This window comes from Brassica napus, chromosome A6, assembly GCF_020379485.1.
Source record: "Brassica napus cultivar Da-Ae chromosome A6, Da-Ae, whole genome shotgun sequence".
Classification (NCBI taxonomy): domain Eukaryota; kingdom Viridiplantae; phylum Streptophyta; class Magnoliopsida; order Brassicales; family Brassicaceae; genus Brassica; species Brassica napus.
This window is the reverse complement of record NC_063439.1, coordinates 1,510,078-1,527,811: the sequence shown is the minus strand read 5'-3', so window position 1 is coordinate 1,527,811 and position 17,734 is coordinate 1,510,078. Positions and strand designations below refer to the sequence as shown.

Below are 17,734 nucleotides of genomic sequence, written 5' to 3'. Positions count from 1 at the left end.
CATCATATAACCGGCTATAGGCATGCTTTAGCTATGTATTATGAATTTATGTATGCAATTCAAATTTTTATTTAGTTTAGGAATGTTTTGGCACATTAATATTGTTTGGGTATGTATTTTTCATGGTTTCATAGTGCGGGTATGAATAAGTCGTTTTTCCGAGGTGTTAGCTACATATGCATTCTCACACCTCTTAAATTAATATCCATCTATTACTAGAGTAATTATACCAAATGCCATTGGTCTTACCTATTAATTGGTTTTACCTATTATACATATTACTACAACTTTATATGAAGTTCATATATATGTCCAAGCAAATAATTTTTTTACAGGAGCCTGATCATTATGAACTTCAGTATTAATAGTTGCCTGACTTTGAACACCTTCAACGTTGTCATGGTGTTTTACATCTACGATGAACAAATTCAATGGATCGTTCATAAATTAATCAATATTCATAATTCATCAATCAACCTAATATATATGAAGGTTAACACACAATGTTGAGCTCCATGAAGTATATTAGCAGTCTTTTATACTCTAAGTACCATGATACCAAGTTCCAATATAGGTTTTGAATAATTATTTTAAGGTCTGGCAACCTATATATATTGTAAGAAGTGATAATTTTTTAAAATGCTGCTAATTCATTTAGAACTTCAGTTTCGGTTAAAACATATAATTGGAGTAATGGACAAGTCTAAATATAGGGGAGTTGAATCACTAATTAATTAGCATACCAAATATACTTGGACAGTAGATAAAAATACTATGAAGAATATGTGTTAACTAAATCAAATATAAAGTGGACTTGCTATGTAATAAGTGGGGTTTATGGTCTTTTATGGAAATACAATACTTGATTTCCACTAAGAACATTATTTATTCGATTAATTTCAATTGATGTTTTTACATGTTTGCAACCCTTCATAATACATATAACTAAACTTAAAAGCCTTTTAATTTCTAAACGTCTTTTAATTTAGTGATAATTATAAACTGAAACAATTAAAATTTTAGTAACTGCAAATGCACATAAGGTAATCCTAAATTTTTTAAACTAAAATTTTAATTTTGATAAAATATATTTTAAATTGTTTCATCCAAAGCGCATGTCATCAACTAGTATATATATTATAACCTCCGCAAACATTTGAAACATTTACGGAAGAAAGACTAATGAGAAGATTAATTCGTAAGCTATAAACTTTATAGTATAAATTAAGTGAACAACATTCAGCTAGAAATGGACACACTATTCTGTTTCTTTTGGTGGGTCTACAAGTTTTAGAATCCAAAGAAGAAAAGTTAAACCAGACAGGCAGTAAACATATGGTGGCTTAAGCAGCTTTCATGTCGTCCATACCAACACTAGCCTGCGAATAAATAAAAACAAGAACAACATGAGAATCAAAGCTAGTGATGAAATCTGAAGACATTGCAATAATTTGAGGTTTTTAAAGTCCATGTTTACCAGAAATTTGTGATTTTCTTGAAGGAGTGGACCAAACTCTGAGAAAAACCTTTCCATGTCAGCATTGATGTCACCAGAACCAGCTGTAACCTCCATGAACTTCTTCCTGTCTGGAGCAAGCTTTAAACCCATCTGATAAAAAGAAAAGGTTTACCATTTATCAGGAAATTAGAATGCGACACGGTTTGTAGAAAATGTGGTTCAAACAGTGAAAGGAGTGACATAAAGACGCAAGTAAAGTTCGTACAGAAGAGGTAGAGCTAGCGAACCATCCGTGCCATTTCTTGAGTGTTTTTTGGTACGAGTCACCACAAGCTTGTGACATTGACCAGTCTTGATGTGCTACCAAGTTGCGGCATAACTCCACTAAGAAATCCATTGCTCTGAAAGAATCAATATATGTTTATCTGTTTCTGAGAAGCAGTTATTTTCGTAAGAAAAGTGTGTATTGTGTTTACATGCCGATATTGTTTACCTGGTTAACCAGAGAAGACCATTGGTACAACTAGACGATCCTTTTGCTGTCCCTGACTCAATTTCACCTTGAACAATGGTGTACAAGTACTTGTACTTGTCTGGATCAGACAAGTAGTTCTTCTCCAACCTCTACAGAAGAGACGGACAAACAATTTTATATTGTAAAACAACAATCCAATGTACAGAGGTCGTGACGCAGGTACAGGACATTTTATCTACACTATCAGAGTTACACATTACTAGGTCAGAAGAGTAAGAACTGAGGATTTGTGATCTATGATTACCAAAATCATGGAAACTAGAAGAGAACTTGATATGAACAAAAAGCTTAATTCCTTTTAACATAATCTCTCTTAGAGATTTAAGTTAATTCTTGAAGCTTGTATATTATTAATCATATGAAACCCATATAGGAATACAACTTTATAGAATACGGAAACCTCTTATACTAATATGTAAAAAAGAAAACTTCAAAACCAATTATTAAATAGAAATTACCCAAACTTTTAATGTAAAATATACTAATCTATCTAACGATAGTCACGTATCAAAACTTTACCGTTATGTTGCCACTAATGTCAGATTTCACGATAGTCATAGCAGCTCCAAACTTATCTGGGAAAACAGAAACCAAAAAAATAAATGAAGTCAGCTAAAAAGTAAACAGAACAAGATATACACGTGAGCTTATATTGCTGAAGAACAATGAACAATCATCCAAAAATGTCAGAATCGTAGGAAGCATTTAGAAAGCAGAAAAGTATAATCCTTTTGTTACCTAAAACAGGGAAGAGGGTCTTGCAGAGGTCAAGAAAAGGCATAGTAAGCATCTCGCCTTGTTCAGATTTGACATGCTTCATTCCTTCCAAACAAGGCGTGAACACAGTCCCTTCCATTTTCCAACTCTTGACTGAACTGAAAACGAGAACAAAAGAGGAAATCTCAGATATTATTATTACATTTCCATGTTTAGACACAACACAGGATAACATGACACAATGGAAAGTCGATGATCCAGTGACCTATCATATCTTCCTCAAAGTTAACAATGAGGACAGTCCACATCAAAAACCCAAAACTCACAAACAATTCACTAAAGGATCTGAAACTAAAAGTCATCAAACTTAAAAACACAGTAACTCAAACACAGAGAAATAAAATGGACCAGAAACACGAAAAAGGAGAAACATCGTACCTTTCTGTCTGAGAATCAAAGAAAAATGTGATCAGATTCTGCTAGAGTCAACGAGGTTTCTTCTTCTTCGCTCTATGGAGTTAAATAAATTTCAAATGATTCTGTTATACTTATACCCCAAACCTTAATGAAGTTTCTAATAATATCCCTAGGATTTATTAATTTGTCAATTACGTCCCATTTCATACGTGAAGACGAAACGGCGCAGTTTCATTGCATTTGAAATGAGAATTTTATATGTAACGTTTGCCGTCAGTAACAAGACATGGCTCTAGTAATTGTATTTGTACTCTGCTTTGAGTCAAAGCCTTTGACGTTGAAGCAACCTTGGATTTACTTTTGGGTTGCTTCGTCTTTTCATTTGAATTCAAATTTATGAACAAATGTTGTGTGTTTGGTTGTAGAACACTAGACTCCGCACATATTGATAGGCTACTGCTAATATGCATGCAGTTAAATGGAGCTGGGAAAATTGGTTGACCAGTGAAATTAGTTAATGGCTGAAGCTGAAATAGATTTTGCCCTAGACGTAAGTTTGTATGTTTGTGTACGTTGAAATATGTTGTATAAATAGTTTCAAAGTCTTAAGTATATTTAATTTTGTATAAGTATAAATATTTGATTATTTATATTTTAGTAAGATATGCGTTTATATGATAATTAAAAACATGTTAATGTATTTATATAAATCAGAAACGATCATCACCAAAGTTTTAATTGGATAAGATGAAGAAGTATATTAGTTTCTATAATTTTAAATTTGTAATATATATCAAAAATTACTTTAGTGTAGTGGTTAGTGTAACCTTTTAAATGGATATCAAGACAGATATTCGAGTCTTAAAACGAATATATTAAAAAAAAATAGATTTAAGTATGTTTGGTTAATTTTTTGAATTATAATTGAGCTAAAGTCATATTTAATATTGACTGTTTGTATGGTATTTTGATTTGTTCGGATTGTATTTGACACGAATAAAATTGTTAGGGTTTAAATCCACACTTTCCCATCTCTTAGATATTAAATCGAACATTTGAATCAACTTGAGGGCACACTATCTTAACAGAGACGTCTTTTCTATAAAGTCATATATAAAGTCCCAAAGTTTTGTTAGACGCACTATCTTTCTCTCTATATTTGCTTGTTCTAGCTCTTTAATTCAAGGAAGCAGAGAGAAAATCCATTAACCAACTTCAGAACCAGCAGCCATTGTGAGCATCAATCAAGTATTATAGCAATTTTTGCCGACCATGATACCCGAAGCTGACGAAGTTTAACCGCTGCAGAAACTGAAGAAGACGAATGCTCAGCCACTGTGGTTTTCTTAGTATTAAAAATGAGGTTTTGAGTTAGAGATGCATGAATTAGAACACAGACACAAATGAAAGCTTTGAGGAAAATGTACCAAATGGATACAAACTGGAGAGAAGTGGAAATGCAACAATGATAAGTTTCCAGGTCTGAGAAATACAACTTTGACAACAATGCCATTAAAGTAAAAAAAGAACATAAAACCAAACCACGTTTAAGAACTGAGAGGATACACTCACACACATATGACATACGCAACGGGGCTTCGGAGCCTCATTCATCAACTTCATTCCTGTTCATGTCTCGGAAACTCTCTGTGGCAGCTTTCGGCAGCTTTCGGCAGTGTTCGACAACAATTTTTTTCAGGGATGGAAGAGTTGGAGGATTTGAGCATATTCTCTTTAATTCATCCAAACCCCTTAAACTGAAGGATTCTAGCTTCTGAAAGGGAACCATCATATCAGGACGCATTCCCTTCTCCTTATTTATTATTTCTTCTAGGCTTCCTGAATATGCCACCTCTAGATGCTTGAGATTTGGAGCAAACAATAACCAGCTCAATTCTTTCGGACCTTCCAAACTGCGTAAAAAAATACTTGAGAGGTGCTTGAAGCATGGAGAACTGTTACATGGAAGATCTTCCTTCTCTTTGCTTTTCCAGTCTATCTTTATCTCTGAGATTCTGGACAACTCAATATCAAGTTGTCGAAGACCACCCAGAGCTACCGTGTTAAATGTTACAACCTCGGCGGACAAATTGATAATCCAAAGGCGTTGAACACACCTCGCCAATCGCTCAACTCTTTGGATACTTTCCAACATTAAAGCATCTACCACGCTTCCTGTTAAAATCTTCAAGTGCTCTAAAAGTTGAAGCTCTTCAATTGAACTTGCATCAATAAAAACAGGAGAACGATATAGTTTCAACACCTGAAGATTTGGTAAGCTTGTTCCTATCCCATCAATGCTGTCAAGCCAGGTAAACTCCAGGTCTAGGCTTATTAGTTTCCTCAACCTCTTCAAACCAACCGATAACGAACTTATACTTGTGTGTGATAAATTGAGGTATCGCAAGGAAGTCAAGCTGTGAATTCCTTCCGGCAATTCACTAAGATCACGGTTACGCGAAAGATCCAAGACGACAAGGGCTGGCATAAACTTAAAGAATTTATCCGATATACCCTCCAACTTGTTATCCCCGAGAAATAGAGTCGAAAGGTTGGGGCATTTGGGAGAGCAAGATACCTGTTCAATTTGATTACTCATCAATGAGATCCTTCTCAAAACTGACCAGTTGGTGTCCTTTGGTATAAAGCTTAGCTTCACACCAGTTTTGACGCACTGTTTTTCTTCCTCTTTTCCTATCCAAAGAGCCATTTCACGTAGCACATCATGCATTTTCACAGCGGGTGTGAATTCTTTTTCGAACTCCATCAATAGATGCGCACGAACTAACGAACCAATTATAACATGACCTTGGTTGTTACTTCCATCTTCATCTCTCTTTCCATTTATAAATCCTTCGTTGATCCAATACTCTATCAACTCCTCCTTCTTTATTTCATAATCTTCCGGGAACAAAGAACAGTATAGGAAGCATGATTTCACCTTTTCATTCTCTAAACCATCATAGCTGAACTTCAAAACTGAAAGAATCTTTTCTTCCATAACTCGAAACTCGTGGTGGCTAGACGTATTGAGAACATGAATTGCATCACGCCATTCGTGTACATCCTCTTTACATGACATGGCTTTGCCAATCACATTGAGTGCAAGCGGCAAGCCATAACATTTTTCACAAATTTGTTTTGCAAGTGTGGGAATATCTGGATGCCGCTTTAATGAGACTTCTCCAACTACATTTTGAAACAGTTCCCACGCTTTATTCGTTGACAAACAATTAAGTTTTAGCTCATCATCAGCTTCCATGTATCTGCAAACTTCCTTTGAGCGAGTGGTGAAAACTATCTTCGATCCATTATTTTCTTGAGTTGGACGTGGAACTCCAATCTTGTTCAAATCGACCTCGCTCCACAGATCATCTAATAGCAGTATAAATTTCTTTTTTCCTAGGATTTTGTGTATGGAAGCTGCTTTCTCCTCCTCTGTTTGATTTTCCCATTCCTTGTCAACACGTAATTTTCCTAGAATCTGATTCCGAATGCCCTTGTATTGCAAATCTTTAGAGACCACAACCCATATCACAACATCAAGTTCATTCACCTCTTCGTCGAATTTGTTGTTGATACGAGCTAAGAGGGTTGTTTTCCCAACTCCCCCCATGCCATAAATACCTAAAGTTCTTCCTTCAGGTTTCATGATGCTGTCCCATGCCTTTCCAACCATTGAATCCAAACCTATTGTTGTTTGGATCTCTTTCTTCACCACCTTTGGTGCAGGTCTTTTTCCGGCCAACTCTTCAAAAACTCCTTCAGATAGAAGCTCTTTAACTTCTTCCAACTTCTTCCATACGTCTTTACCATACTTACAGCTTGATATGCATTTTTTGGAAAAATATCCAAAAATACACAATCTTTTGATTTCAGTTGGTTTATCCTTAAGCAGATCACTGACCTGAGAGTCAATACTTGCTACCCTTGACAACCATCCTTCTACTTGAGCAAGCCGCACCAAACCTTTATCTTCTTCAATGGAAACTCTTGTTAACAGATCATCTCGACTTTCTCTAAGTTTTTGCATAGCTGTCTCCAGAGCGCCAAGATTAGCCTTCATCATGTGAATGTAATTTCTATCACCAAATAAACGGCTGCAGGTTTGATTCAGCGCTTGATCACATGGTATATCTACTGATATACAGCCTCCCATCTTTGCTCAAACTTTTAGAATGAAACCAAAACCAAACTCACTATTTTGATTAATGAACAAGAGAAAGAGGAAAACACCAATAATTTTGATTGACTTAGGAGAAAAGCCACCAGCAAAGACCAATAACTCTATACCAATAATTCATAAACAATAATAATGAAGAACACTTGGATTATATTAACATGAGATGAGGTACAACAGCCAGACTGTATTAACCACTTGTGGACTTAAGTTTAATTCCTTTTTGTCATCTAATTAACATGAGATGAGGTACAACAGCTTATATATTTATATTAACCACTAGTGGACTTTAATTTAATACTTTATGTCATCTAATAGATAATATTAACATTAGATGAGGTACAACAGCCAGATTATATTAACCACTCGTGGACTTTCATTAAGATTTGGGATTTTACGTTCCAATCGAATTTGTTATGTTTTTTTTTCAGAGCAATTTAGTGTAACGAAATGTGAATTTGCCTTGGTTGCAGTGCAGAATTGAATCAACATCGTTGAATATCACCCACTACTTTTAGATATTTCAAAAAAAAAAGATGATTACTTGCACTATAAGATATGTACTATGTATATATAACTAGATTTGGACCCGTTGGCTTTATTTGATATTTTAATTTAATAAAAATATTAAAAAATCATTTTATTATTGTTTTAAAATTGTTTTTGTATATGTTATGTGAAATTTATTTTATAGTTAAGAACTCGTTTTCACACATAAGTTTCAGTTAATATTTGTTAGAGCTAGAAAAACATCCAAACGTAAAAATTTAAACCGGATCTAACCCAAAATAATAATTACAATGAAATAAAAAGGAATTTGGAAGTTAAATAAGACTAAGAAGCAGTGACAACATTATACATGTTCTTATTTACTAATTTAATGTTTTGTTAAACTTGTTCGATGTTAAATAATTTTCTTGTTTCATGATTTATTAATGATATATTTTCATAATAACATTTTAATTAAAATGAATTATAAACTACTACAAAATAAAAATAAAAAAATGTAATAAGATAATGATGAGCAATTTTATGTACGGTGACAATAATAATAATCAATTTTTTATGAGCAAAAATGAAAATATATATATCAAACATGTGTTTGATTTTCGTATAACCAAACACATAAATATCAATCACGACAACATCCTAAGTTTTGATTTTTATTAATTTAATAGCTTTATCATCATACTTATCATCAAATTCTTTTTTTTTTAAACTATTAAATACGTATGTTTACTTTTGTTAAGATTTTTTTTCAAAAGGAAAATAATGTATTTTATAAATCTCGTTTTTATTTACAATAAAAAAAGGAAAACTATCAAATAATTTTAATATGTTTATTTAGGATTATAAAAAAGGAAAAGTATTATCATATAAAATTTGGGGAAATTACATGTTTACCACTTTCTTGGTACTACTTTTCATTTTTACAACCACTAAGGAGATATTTTCAAAAATACCTTCTTCATTAAGTGGTAAAAGACTCTTATGCATCTGTTATTTATATATAATAATGATAAATCATTATTTAAATAAAAAATAAATAAATAAAAAAAATAAAAAAAATAAAAAAATAAAAAAATAAAAAAAAAGTAAATTTTTTTTTATATTTTCGAATTATACTTTTTCAAAGTCGAACTTTTTATAATTTTGTTTTTTTTGAAATTATTTTTTTCGAACTTTTTTTTATTTTTTTTTCAAATTTCTTTTTGAAAAACGAAAATTATGTTTGAAACTATTTTTAAAAAAAATTAAGTATTTATTTATATATTTATTAGAATCCTAAATTTTACATTCCAAAAACTCTACCCCACCCCTCAACTCTAAACCCTAAGTCTATATTAGTTAACCCTAAATGTATAATTGTCTTTTACCCTTCATTAAAAGTGAGGGTAAAAATGGTTAGTGTAAACATGAAAAGTGGTACTATGAATGTGCTATTTGTGGTAATTTCCCATAAAATTTTACAATTATCTTCTGTTTAGAATTTCAGAAAAATCTTATTGCTATCAAATAATTATATTTAGTTACTATTAAATAATTTTAAAGTATGATATTTACAGTTCATCAATACTATTCTTACACTTCATTTTTAACTAAATAATTTTTAATATTATGTTCATCATCAAATTTTCTACACTATCAAATAAATTCTTACAATTTTCATTTGGTTAGGAATTAAAAAATATGATACAAATCTCTTTTGTTTAGGATTTTTTTTTAAGGAAAAGAACTATCAAATATTTTATTACAGTTTTAGGGTGTTATAAAAGAAAATTAAAATTACATAATCTTTTATAATTATTTTGTTCTGGGATTTAGAAAATAAAAATACTACCAAATAATTATTTCTAGCAAATATTAACTATTTTTAAAACTTGCTATTTTCAAAATTGGTTTTCTCAATATCACTAATATTTTTAATTAAATATTTTCAGTATCATATTATTTTCAAAATTCGTTTTCTCAACATCACTAATAGTTTTAATTAAATATTTTCATTATATATTTATCATTAAGTTTTAAAAGTAAAACTTACTTTTACAATTCTATTTGGTCATGATTTAAAAGGAAAACCAAATTTTATTTGGTTAAGATTAAAAGAGGAAAAAGTTATTTTTCAAAATTTTTTTATTTAGGATTTTAGGAAAAAAAATTATTTTCACATAATGATAGATTTTTATTAATACATCACAATGTTTTTTTTGGTACAAATGTCACAATCATATCAAGTGAAATATTTGAAGTTATTTTTGGTTTATAATTTTTAACAAAAAATTATCTATTAAAAAGAATAGTTAGTTATTTATAAGAAATAAGTTACTTTAAATTTTTTAAAGGAAAATTCCAACTATAATTCGTTCTTTTTTTATGATTTTTATACAACTAATATATTTTCAATAAAAAAGTTATGTTTAGTTAATTATATATTGTGTCTTATACATACAAACATATATTCTTCATATTTACGCATACTTATATACGATAAAAACATCATAATTTAAAAAAACTTGTGTTAGCATCATAAGATGTAATAAAGATGATAAAAAAATTGAGTATTTTAAAGAAATTAAAAGAAAATACTCAGATAATATTTTTCTTGTCAATACTATTTTTGTGAAAATAATATGAGAAATCTTAAACCTAAATATATATGTGAAAATAATATTTATTTTGGTTTATATTTTTGTAGCATACATTTATCTGTAAAAAAGGAAAGTTAGTTATTTATATGAAAATAATAAGAGTACTTTTACATTTTTATTTTCCTAGGTTTTAAAAAAGGAATATCACTTATTTTATACTTAGTTTTTCTATTTGATTTTTATTAAATATTTTTGTGTACTTGTAGGATTTTATAATTCGTTTTTATTTATTTTTTTAAATTGATATTTTCTCTTATAATATCTTTCTTTAGTATCTTTAAAATGAAAAATATACAAAATATTTTAAAAAGAAAAAAATACTTTAATGTAGCTTTTTACAATTATTCTTTGTTTATAGAATTTTCAAAAATTAAATTTACTATCAAATATTTTTAAAAGATTGTAAAAAGAGCCATACAAAAATAATTGTAAAAAGCTATGTGATAGTAATATTCTATTTCTTAACTCCTAAAAAGAATAATAAACTATATTTTGTAATAATTTTCCTTTTCTAGTGTCCAAAAAATGTAATAATAATTTTCTTTTTCTAAATATTTTTAAATCCTAATAAAAGAGAATTGTAACATATTTTTGACACATGTCACAATCTTCATAAATTAATTGACACATGTCGCAATCATATTAATTAACAACTTTGAAGAACCAAGTTTTATATAATAAGATACAGATTTTTCTATTCTTTAAATATTTTTATTAATAAAAACTCATTAAGTTATTTAAAAATAAAAAAAAACTCGTTTAGACCAGACACAACACAGATAATGGTTCTAGGACAGAAACTAGGTTCAACAACACTAGCAGCTTCAACTGTCCTTAGAATACCAAACACACCACTCAACACAACCATACCTAACACAATTACAAGCTCATATCAAGAAGGTTTAGGATTAGCTTAAAACCAAGGAACTTGGACTGGTTCCTTGAGCCTCTATGGTAATGGGTCATGAATCTGGTGGATAAGAGACTGGGTCGTCACACAACACTTTCTCCTTGTGTTCATAACCTGCTTCTTGAAACCACCACACAAAAAGTTCCACCTTTCATCACCTTCCAAGTCACCAACTTCAGGAACAATGAGAAAGCTTTCTTCTTGAAAGGTTTTAGCTTGGAAATGAGTTGATACACACCTTTAATGGACATGATAGAAGAAGAACGACCAAGAGACACCACCATAGCTTCAAACACTTTCTTTTTGAAGCGAGAGAACCGGCTGGACATCTTCAATGGTTTGGATCTGAGATGTGGCTAGGCTTGTGATGGATTTGCGGAAGCTTTGTGATTTTCAGGAGCTTGAGAGATCTGATAACATGTGAGAATAGACATATTATGGTGTGTGAGTGGTGTTTAGAACAGAGTGGTTGGATTTAAAGAGAAAAGAATGAAGAGAGAGTGAGAATTATAGAGACTGCTATGGAGAAAAAGAAAGATTATATGAGAGTATAATAGACTTGAGAATGGTGAAGAGGAAAGGGGAATTCCCCCATTCAGCTTAGAATCAAGTATAATGAAGAACTCCTCAATTCTTGGATCTGAAAAATATTATTACAATAGATTATAAAGAAGAAGAAAATAAACTAGAACTGTGTTACACAAGAAGCCAAACACACTTGGATTACTCGTAGTTGTTTAAGTACTGTTCATGCTGGTAGACTTGCTTGTTTCTCTTTGGCAAGTTTTGTTTGTTTCTCTTTGGCAAGCCTTGCTTGTTTCTTTTTGGCAGGTTTTGCTAACATTAACTTTGGCATATTTTGCTGGATAATTTCTTCTTCATTCCAACATGTTTTATGAAGGCATGCTTACAAGGCAGAGAGACAGAGAGAAAGGGAGGTCGCTGTGTCCTTATCCTTCTGTTTCGATCACCAGAGCACCGTGTTGATGTCCCTTTTGTGTGTGTGTTTCTGCAGTTATACTTCTTCAAACAAGGCTCTTAATTCTATTGAAGAAGTTGACCCACATATACAGCTGGTGGGATGGATGACTCCTCTACATCAGGAGAAGTCAGGAGAGACAAAAAGAAAAATTTACACTTATTATAAGTTATGTATCAAGACAAAAAGAAGAGAATCAGGAGAATGTCAATTTACTAAGTTGACATAGAAACATTTGCTACACTTATAATAACAAGCTTTTTTCACATAAATTAAGGAGCTTTGGATCATCAAGATGAAAGACGTTGCAGGAGCTGTAGAAAAGGAGATGAAGGTGTGATAGATATAATAACACCTGAGGAGTCACTGTAATCTGAAAGCATCGATTTGAAGTATCAAGCCCACTTTCACTAGAATGAATATTTCTATCACACAATACAATAGTAAAGAAGAACTCAATGCTCTCACCAGCTCAAAATGAATAGACAAAGAAACTAAAATCTTAAAAAGGCAAAAAACAATAAAACACCTTTAAAGTCATCAGCAAGTATAGATTCAAGAGCTTCAGTCTCCATCTCCGGTTCCTACTACATAGAGAACATAACGCAAATCTAATCAATACGAATCCAGTTGCCCTCCCGTGGATTCACAGATACTTAGAGCACCTCAAATGGGAGGTTCTACCCATTGGAGTTCTAAAGATTCATATGTGTGTAAGTATATGTTGTATATGTGTATGTATTGGGATCTATTATTTTGTGGAGAACCCCACCTTTAAGGTTCTAAAAACTTTGTTTTAAGAACTTTAAGGATGGAGTTCTCCACAAAATAATGGACCTCACACATACATACACATATATAACATATATTTATACACATATGAATCTTTAGAACTCCAATGGGTAGAACCTCCATTGGAGGTGCTCTTAGAGCATGAATAATGAGGAGTTTTTAGCGGAATATAAGAAAATATTTCTTAACTTTTAACTAAAAAAACTAAGAACCGGCTCTTAACTTTTTTAGTTAAAAGTTAAGAGATGATTTCTTAAATTCCGCTAAAAACTATACTCTAAGAACCCTCTATTAATTATGTTCTTAGCTTTCCAATGATAAAAGATTCGGTGGTTAAACAAAGAAAGTATGAAACCTTTTGTTAAGGGGTTTGATCATACTAACCTGTCATGATGTCCTAAATTTGACAGCTTCGTTTGTGAAAGCTTAGATATCGTCTGAATAACGAACTTCACCTCGTGCGACCTGTGAAATATCAAACAAAATTTCACATTATAAATTAAACAAAAAAAGTCTAATATATAAAAAGTTGTCCCAACAATTGGTAACCTTTAAGCTTATCCAACATGGCCTCCGTTAGGCCTGGGCAAATAAACCGAATCCGATAACCCGAACCGAATCCGATCCGATAAAAATGAATCCGAACCGATCCGAACCCGATGTAAATACCGAATGGATCTTGTTTTGTGGTATTTTGGGTTATGGGTATTATCCGAACCGAACCCGAATCTAAATGGATATCCGATAGAACCCGAAACATTTAAAACCTCGAAAAGATCTTATACCAAACATGATCTCAATTCCTAATATGTATCCAAAATACACTAAGAAATATTGAACATCTAAAATACTTATCTATTACATGAAGGTTGGTGGTTCTATTACATGAATGTTGGTGGTTCTATTGCATGAAGGTTGATGGTTGAAGTTGGCCGTTGAATCTTTAAGTATTTAGATTTAGATTTTGTTTTCGTTAAACAATGTTTCTCATTTCATGAGAACTTGGTTTTCGTTTTATGCTTTTATTTATTTGGTTTTCTTTTTATCAGTAAATATGTTTACTTTTCGTTTGATTTTGAATGATCAAGGTTGATGTTCCTTATTTTTGAATCGATTTTACTTAACTTTTGGTTACAAAATAGGTACAAATCAGATATTTTAAAATTGAAGAACCGATTTTACTCATGTTTTAGTTCTAAAATAGGTAAAAATCAGGTACTTTTAAACCGAAAAACCAATTGGGACCCGAACCCGAAAGTATATTGGGTTGTGCCGGTTCTTTGAAGATTTACTAACCCCGACCCGAACCCGATAGCACCCGAACCGGTCCCGAACCGAACTTTCATATAATCCGAATGGGGCTGATTTTGATAAACCCGAAAAACCGAAACCCGAATGGATAAAACCGAAACCCGATTGGGACCCCGAATGCCCAGGCCTAGCCTCCGTGGCTAAGCGCGACTTTTACGATCCCCAAAAACGGCGTCGTTTTCTAGTTTCTGTGATTTTAAAGATCCCAAACGGCGTCGTTCGATTTCAACTGTCGTTTTTTTTCTTTCATTTTTTTACAAAACTAAAGGTCTTTCCTTTTCATTTTTCTCTCTCCCCTGAGCACCTCTCTCTCCTTCGATCCCGCTTGCGTTTCTTCGCCGGAGCAAAAACCCATCTCACAATCCAAATAAAGCGTCGTTGCAACTCCATCGGCTGATCGATATCAACACTCTTCGATCTGAATTGTCTGTTGCAAAGATGTCGAGATTCAGAGACAGAACAGAGGATTTCAAGGACTCTGTTCGCAAATCCGCTATCTCTGATGGCTACACCGAGGTATACAACTCCCCCTTGATTCCATCTCCCATCGAATCGTATTCGTTAAGAATCATAATTTTGATCTGAATCTGTTTTGTATTTGTGTGTGGAAAGGCTAAAGTGGCATCGACGATGGCGTCTTTTATCATACATAAGCCAAAGGAGAGGTCTCCTTTCACCAGGGCTGCTCTCAAAACGGTAACTTTTAATTGATTCAAATCATTACTAGTTTAGTTTGCATTTCATTGAATGATGATGTTTTGTGTGATAGCTGGAAAGCATCAAGGAGTTGGATCAGTTTATGATGAAGCATCGTAAGGACTATGTTGATATGCACCGCACTACTGAACATGAAAAGGATAGCATTGAACAAGAAGTAAGTAGTCATCTCAGCTTGGCCTTAGATCATATAATATATGATTTTCCATGAACTTTGTTGTGTAACAACATATGGATGATGAGTGTGCGTTGCTTCAGAGGGTAATGTGGACTGTTAAGGAGGGAGTTACTATATTGTGACATCTAGGAATTTAAATCGTACATTCTTATTTATCTTGTTTGATTGGTTACTATGTGTTGTGTTCTGTGTTTAAAATGGCGCATGGCGCACCAAGGCGAGACGTGCCGAGCCTTGCGCCTCGCGCCATGGCGCAATATGGCGCTCGCCTTGAAGAAAATTTTAGTTACGTCTTGTTTTGTTTTGTATTGGAGAAGAAACTTAGAGAACACTTATGCAATGATTGATATACTAAATTTAAATAAGATGCAAGCTTTATTATACTAGAGAGTTCTAACCTTAAGCAAAAAACCTTGAGATCTAGATCTATGTTTATGTAACTTCTCTTTTATAAAGCTAGGGTTTGGCGTTTAAGTTTCCCCGGTTAAGTTTTTTTAAAGTCTAAGGTTTAATTTTTTTTTTTTTGAGCAAAAAAGTCTAAGGTTTAATTATTAATTAAGGCTTATATGGTTTAGATACGGTTTACATTAATCTCGCCTTACGCTCGCCTTTGCCATGCTCGCCTTCTCGACAAGGCACCCATGGCGCGCGCCTTAGGGAACCCACCCTCGCCTAGGTGGTACATGGCGACAGAGCCATCGCCTGAGTGCGCCTTGCGCCATGGCGCAAAAGGCGAGCGCCATTTTAAACTTGTGTTACATGGACATTCATCATCTCGCCTTACAACTTGTGTTATATCATCAACATCTTTCCTGTAGATAGCATTGAACAAAAGTAAGTCATATGAGCTAGGCTTGACCATAATATTTAATTTTGGGATTTTACGTATGGAACTATGTATTTTTAAGAAAAGTGCCATCTCACATTAATAAAACTCAAGATGATGAATGTCCATTGCCTTGGAAGATAATGAGGGAGTTACTAGATTGTTATTTCGAGGAATTTGGATCTCTGCTTTGTTGTTTGAGTGGTAACTATGTGTTATGTAATATCATCAAACCCTTTCTTGCAGATTACTTCTTTTATTAAAGCATGCAAAGAACAGATCGATGTACTCAAAAACAGCATTAGAAACGAAGAAGCAAACTCCAAAGGATGGCTTGGCCTCGCAGCTGATAACTTCAATGCTGATACTATAGCACACAAACATGGAGTGGTATGAATATGCACCAATGTAGTAAGCCAAATTTGTTTTTATTTAATAATCACTCGGAGTTTGTGTAGATGTAATGGTAGAGTTTATGGCTGCAGGTTTTGATTCTGAGCGAGAAGCTACATTCAGTCACTGCACAGTTTGACCAGCTTAGAGCTACTCGTTTCCAAGATATTATTAACCGAGCTATGCCTAGAAGAAAACCCAAGAGGATCACGAAGGAAGCTAGTCCAGTTAATGCAACTCTAGCAAATCCGGAGCCCATAGAACCCAATGAAATTCAGGCCCAGCCTCGTAGATTACAACAACAACAGCTTCTAGACGATGAAACACAAGCCCTTCAAGTAACAAGCCAACAACTCTATCTGGTCTTCAAAAGCTTTCATGAGTTTTGTACTTGTGCTAAACCTTGAATGCTTGTCATTCTTGCAGGTAGAGCTGAGTAATCTTTTAGATGGCGCTAGGCAGACGGAGACTAAGATGGTGGAGATGTCTGCATTGAACCACTTGATGGCAACTCATGTTCTGCAACAAGCCCAACAGATTGAAGTTTTATATGACCAGGTTTGGATTTATTAACTCCTCTCAAGCCCTCATGTCAACGCCTCTCTTTGCTACCATAAAGTTGGATCCGGATGCTATTTTTATATTCAGTTCTTCTCCTTGTGGCATTCAGCTAGAGTAGAATAGACACAGCAAAGAAACTTTGCTCTTTAATTTAGTGTTAGAAAGGCAACACTTACTGTTTTCAGCTATGTTAAGATGCTTAAACCCCATTTCTATGACTGAACCGACTTCAGACATCTTATGACTTGTGTGTGTGTATATACCTTGTGGTCTGTTTCTCACTCAGCTTGACACTAAAAATGCAGGCTGTTGAGGCAACCAAGAACGTGGAGCTTGGAAACAAAGAGCTTTCTCAAGCAATCCAGCGTAACAGCAGCAGCAGAACCTTTCTCTTGCTGTTTTTCTTCGTCCTTACTTTCTCTGTCTTGTTCTTAGATTGGTACAGTTAGAGACACCATTCCAACTCGAACAAAACCCACACAGTTTGTGTAGTTTTTGATTGTTATGAAAATTTGGAGAGATGTTTGATGTTAAAACAAAAAAAGTATGAAACTTTGGAAGTGATTTTGGTAGAAGTCACCGTCATTATTACTAAAGTTGACACCTTTGA

At 33.0% G+C, this 17,734-nt stretch overlaps 3 protein-coding genes across 4 annotated transcripts; 1 reads left to right on the top strand and 2 right to left on the bottom strand.

The window, feature by feature from the left end:
* Positions 1–1,206: 1,206 nt before the first annotated feature.
* On the bottom strand, positions 1,207–3,220 carry LOC106346048 (glycolipid transfer protein 1). Of its 2 annotated transcripts, XM_013785292.3 has the most exons (7): positions 3,150–3,220; positions 2,733–2,869; positions 2,514–2,569; positions 1,953–2,083; positions 1,725–1,860; positions 1,478–1,609; positions 1,207–1,379 (listed from the first exon to the last, which is right to left on the bottom strand). In XM_013785292.3, the coding sequence occupies exons 2-7, from the start codon at positions 2,848–2,850 to the stop codon at positions 1,344–1,346; spliced, it is 609 nt and encodes a 202-aa protein (XP_013640746.1). In that variant the 5' UTR covers positions 2,851–2,869; positions 3,150–3,220; the 3' UTR covers positions 1,207–1,343. The 2 variants fall into 2 exon arrangements, with proteins under 2 accessions (XP_013640746.1, XP_048637752.1); XM_048781795.1 differs by lacking the exon at positions 3,150–3,220 and having other exon boundaries at positions 1,207–1,609; positions 2,733–2,946.
* A 1,350-nt stretch (positions 3,221–4,570) lies between these two features.
* Positions 4,571–8,483, bottom strand: LOC106346032 (probable disease resistance protein At1g15890). Its single transcript, XM_013785274.3, has one exon. The coding sequence runs from the start codon at positions 7,285–7,287 to the stop codon at positions 4,735–4,737; it is 2,553 nt and encodes an 850-aa protein (XP_013640728.2). The 5' UTR covers positions 7,288–8,483; the 3' UTR covers positions 4,571–4,734.
* Positions 8,484–14,680: 6,197 nt separating this feature from the next.
* Positions 14,681–17,729, top strand: LOC106346046 (syntaxin-81). The gene is made up of 7 exons (XM_013785289.3): positions 14,681–14,965; positions 15,062–15,145; positions 15,219–15,323; positions 16,417–16,560; positions 16,656–16,901; positions 16,990–17,121; positions 17,430–17,729. The coding sequence occupies exons 1-7, from the start codon at positions 14,888–14,890 to the stop codon at positions 17,571–17,573; spliced, it is 933 nt and encodes a 310-aa protein (XP_013640743.2). The 5' UTR covers positions 14,681–14,887; the 3' UTR covers positions 17,574–17,729.
* The last annotated feature ends 5 nt before the right edge of the window (positions 17,730–17,734 follow it).

Excerpts from the sequence above, each read along its gene's own strand:
- LOC106346048 (XM_048781795.1), bottom strand. The coding sequence starts at position 2,946 with ATGTTATCCTGTGTTGTGTCTAAACATGGAAATGTAATAATAATATCT. Across the intron at positions 1,861-1,952 it reads GGTCTTCTCTGGTTAACCAG|AGCAATGGATTTCTTAGTGG; the intron begins GTAAACAATATC and ends TGATTCTTTCAG. Across the intron at positions 1,610-1,724 it reads TCGCTAGCTCTACCTCTTCT|ATGGGTTTAAAGCTTGCTCC; the intron begins GTACGAACTTTA and ends TCTTTTTATCAG.
- LOC106346032 (XM_013785274.3), bottom strand. The coding sequence starts at position 7,287 with ATGGGAGGCTGTATATCAGTAGATATACCATGTGATCAAGCGCTGAAT.
- LOC106346046 (XM_013785289.3), top strand. The coding sequence starts at position 14,888 with ATGTCGAGATTCAGAGACAGAACAGAGGATTTCAAGGACTCTGTTCGC. Across the intron at positions 15,324-16,416 it reads AGGATAGCATTGAACAAGAA|ATTACTTCTTTTATTAAAGC; the intron begins GTAAGTAGTCAT and ends CCTTTCTTGCAG. Across the intron at positions 17,122-17,429 it reads TTGAAGTTTTATATGACCAG|GCTGTTGAGGCAACCAAGAA; the intron begins GTTTGGATTTAT and ends CTAAAAATGCAG.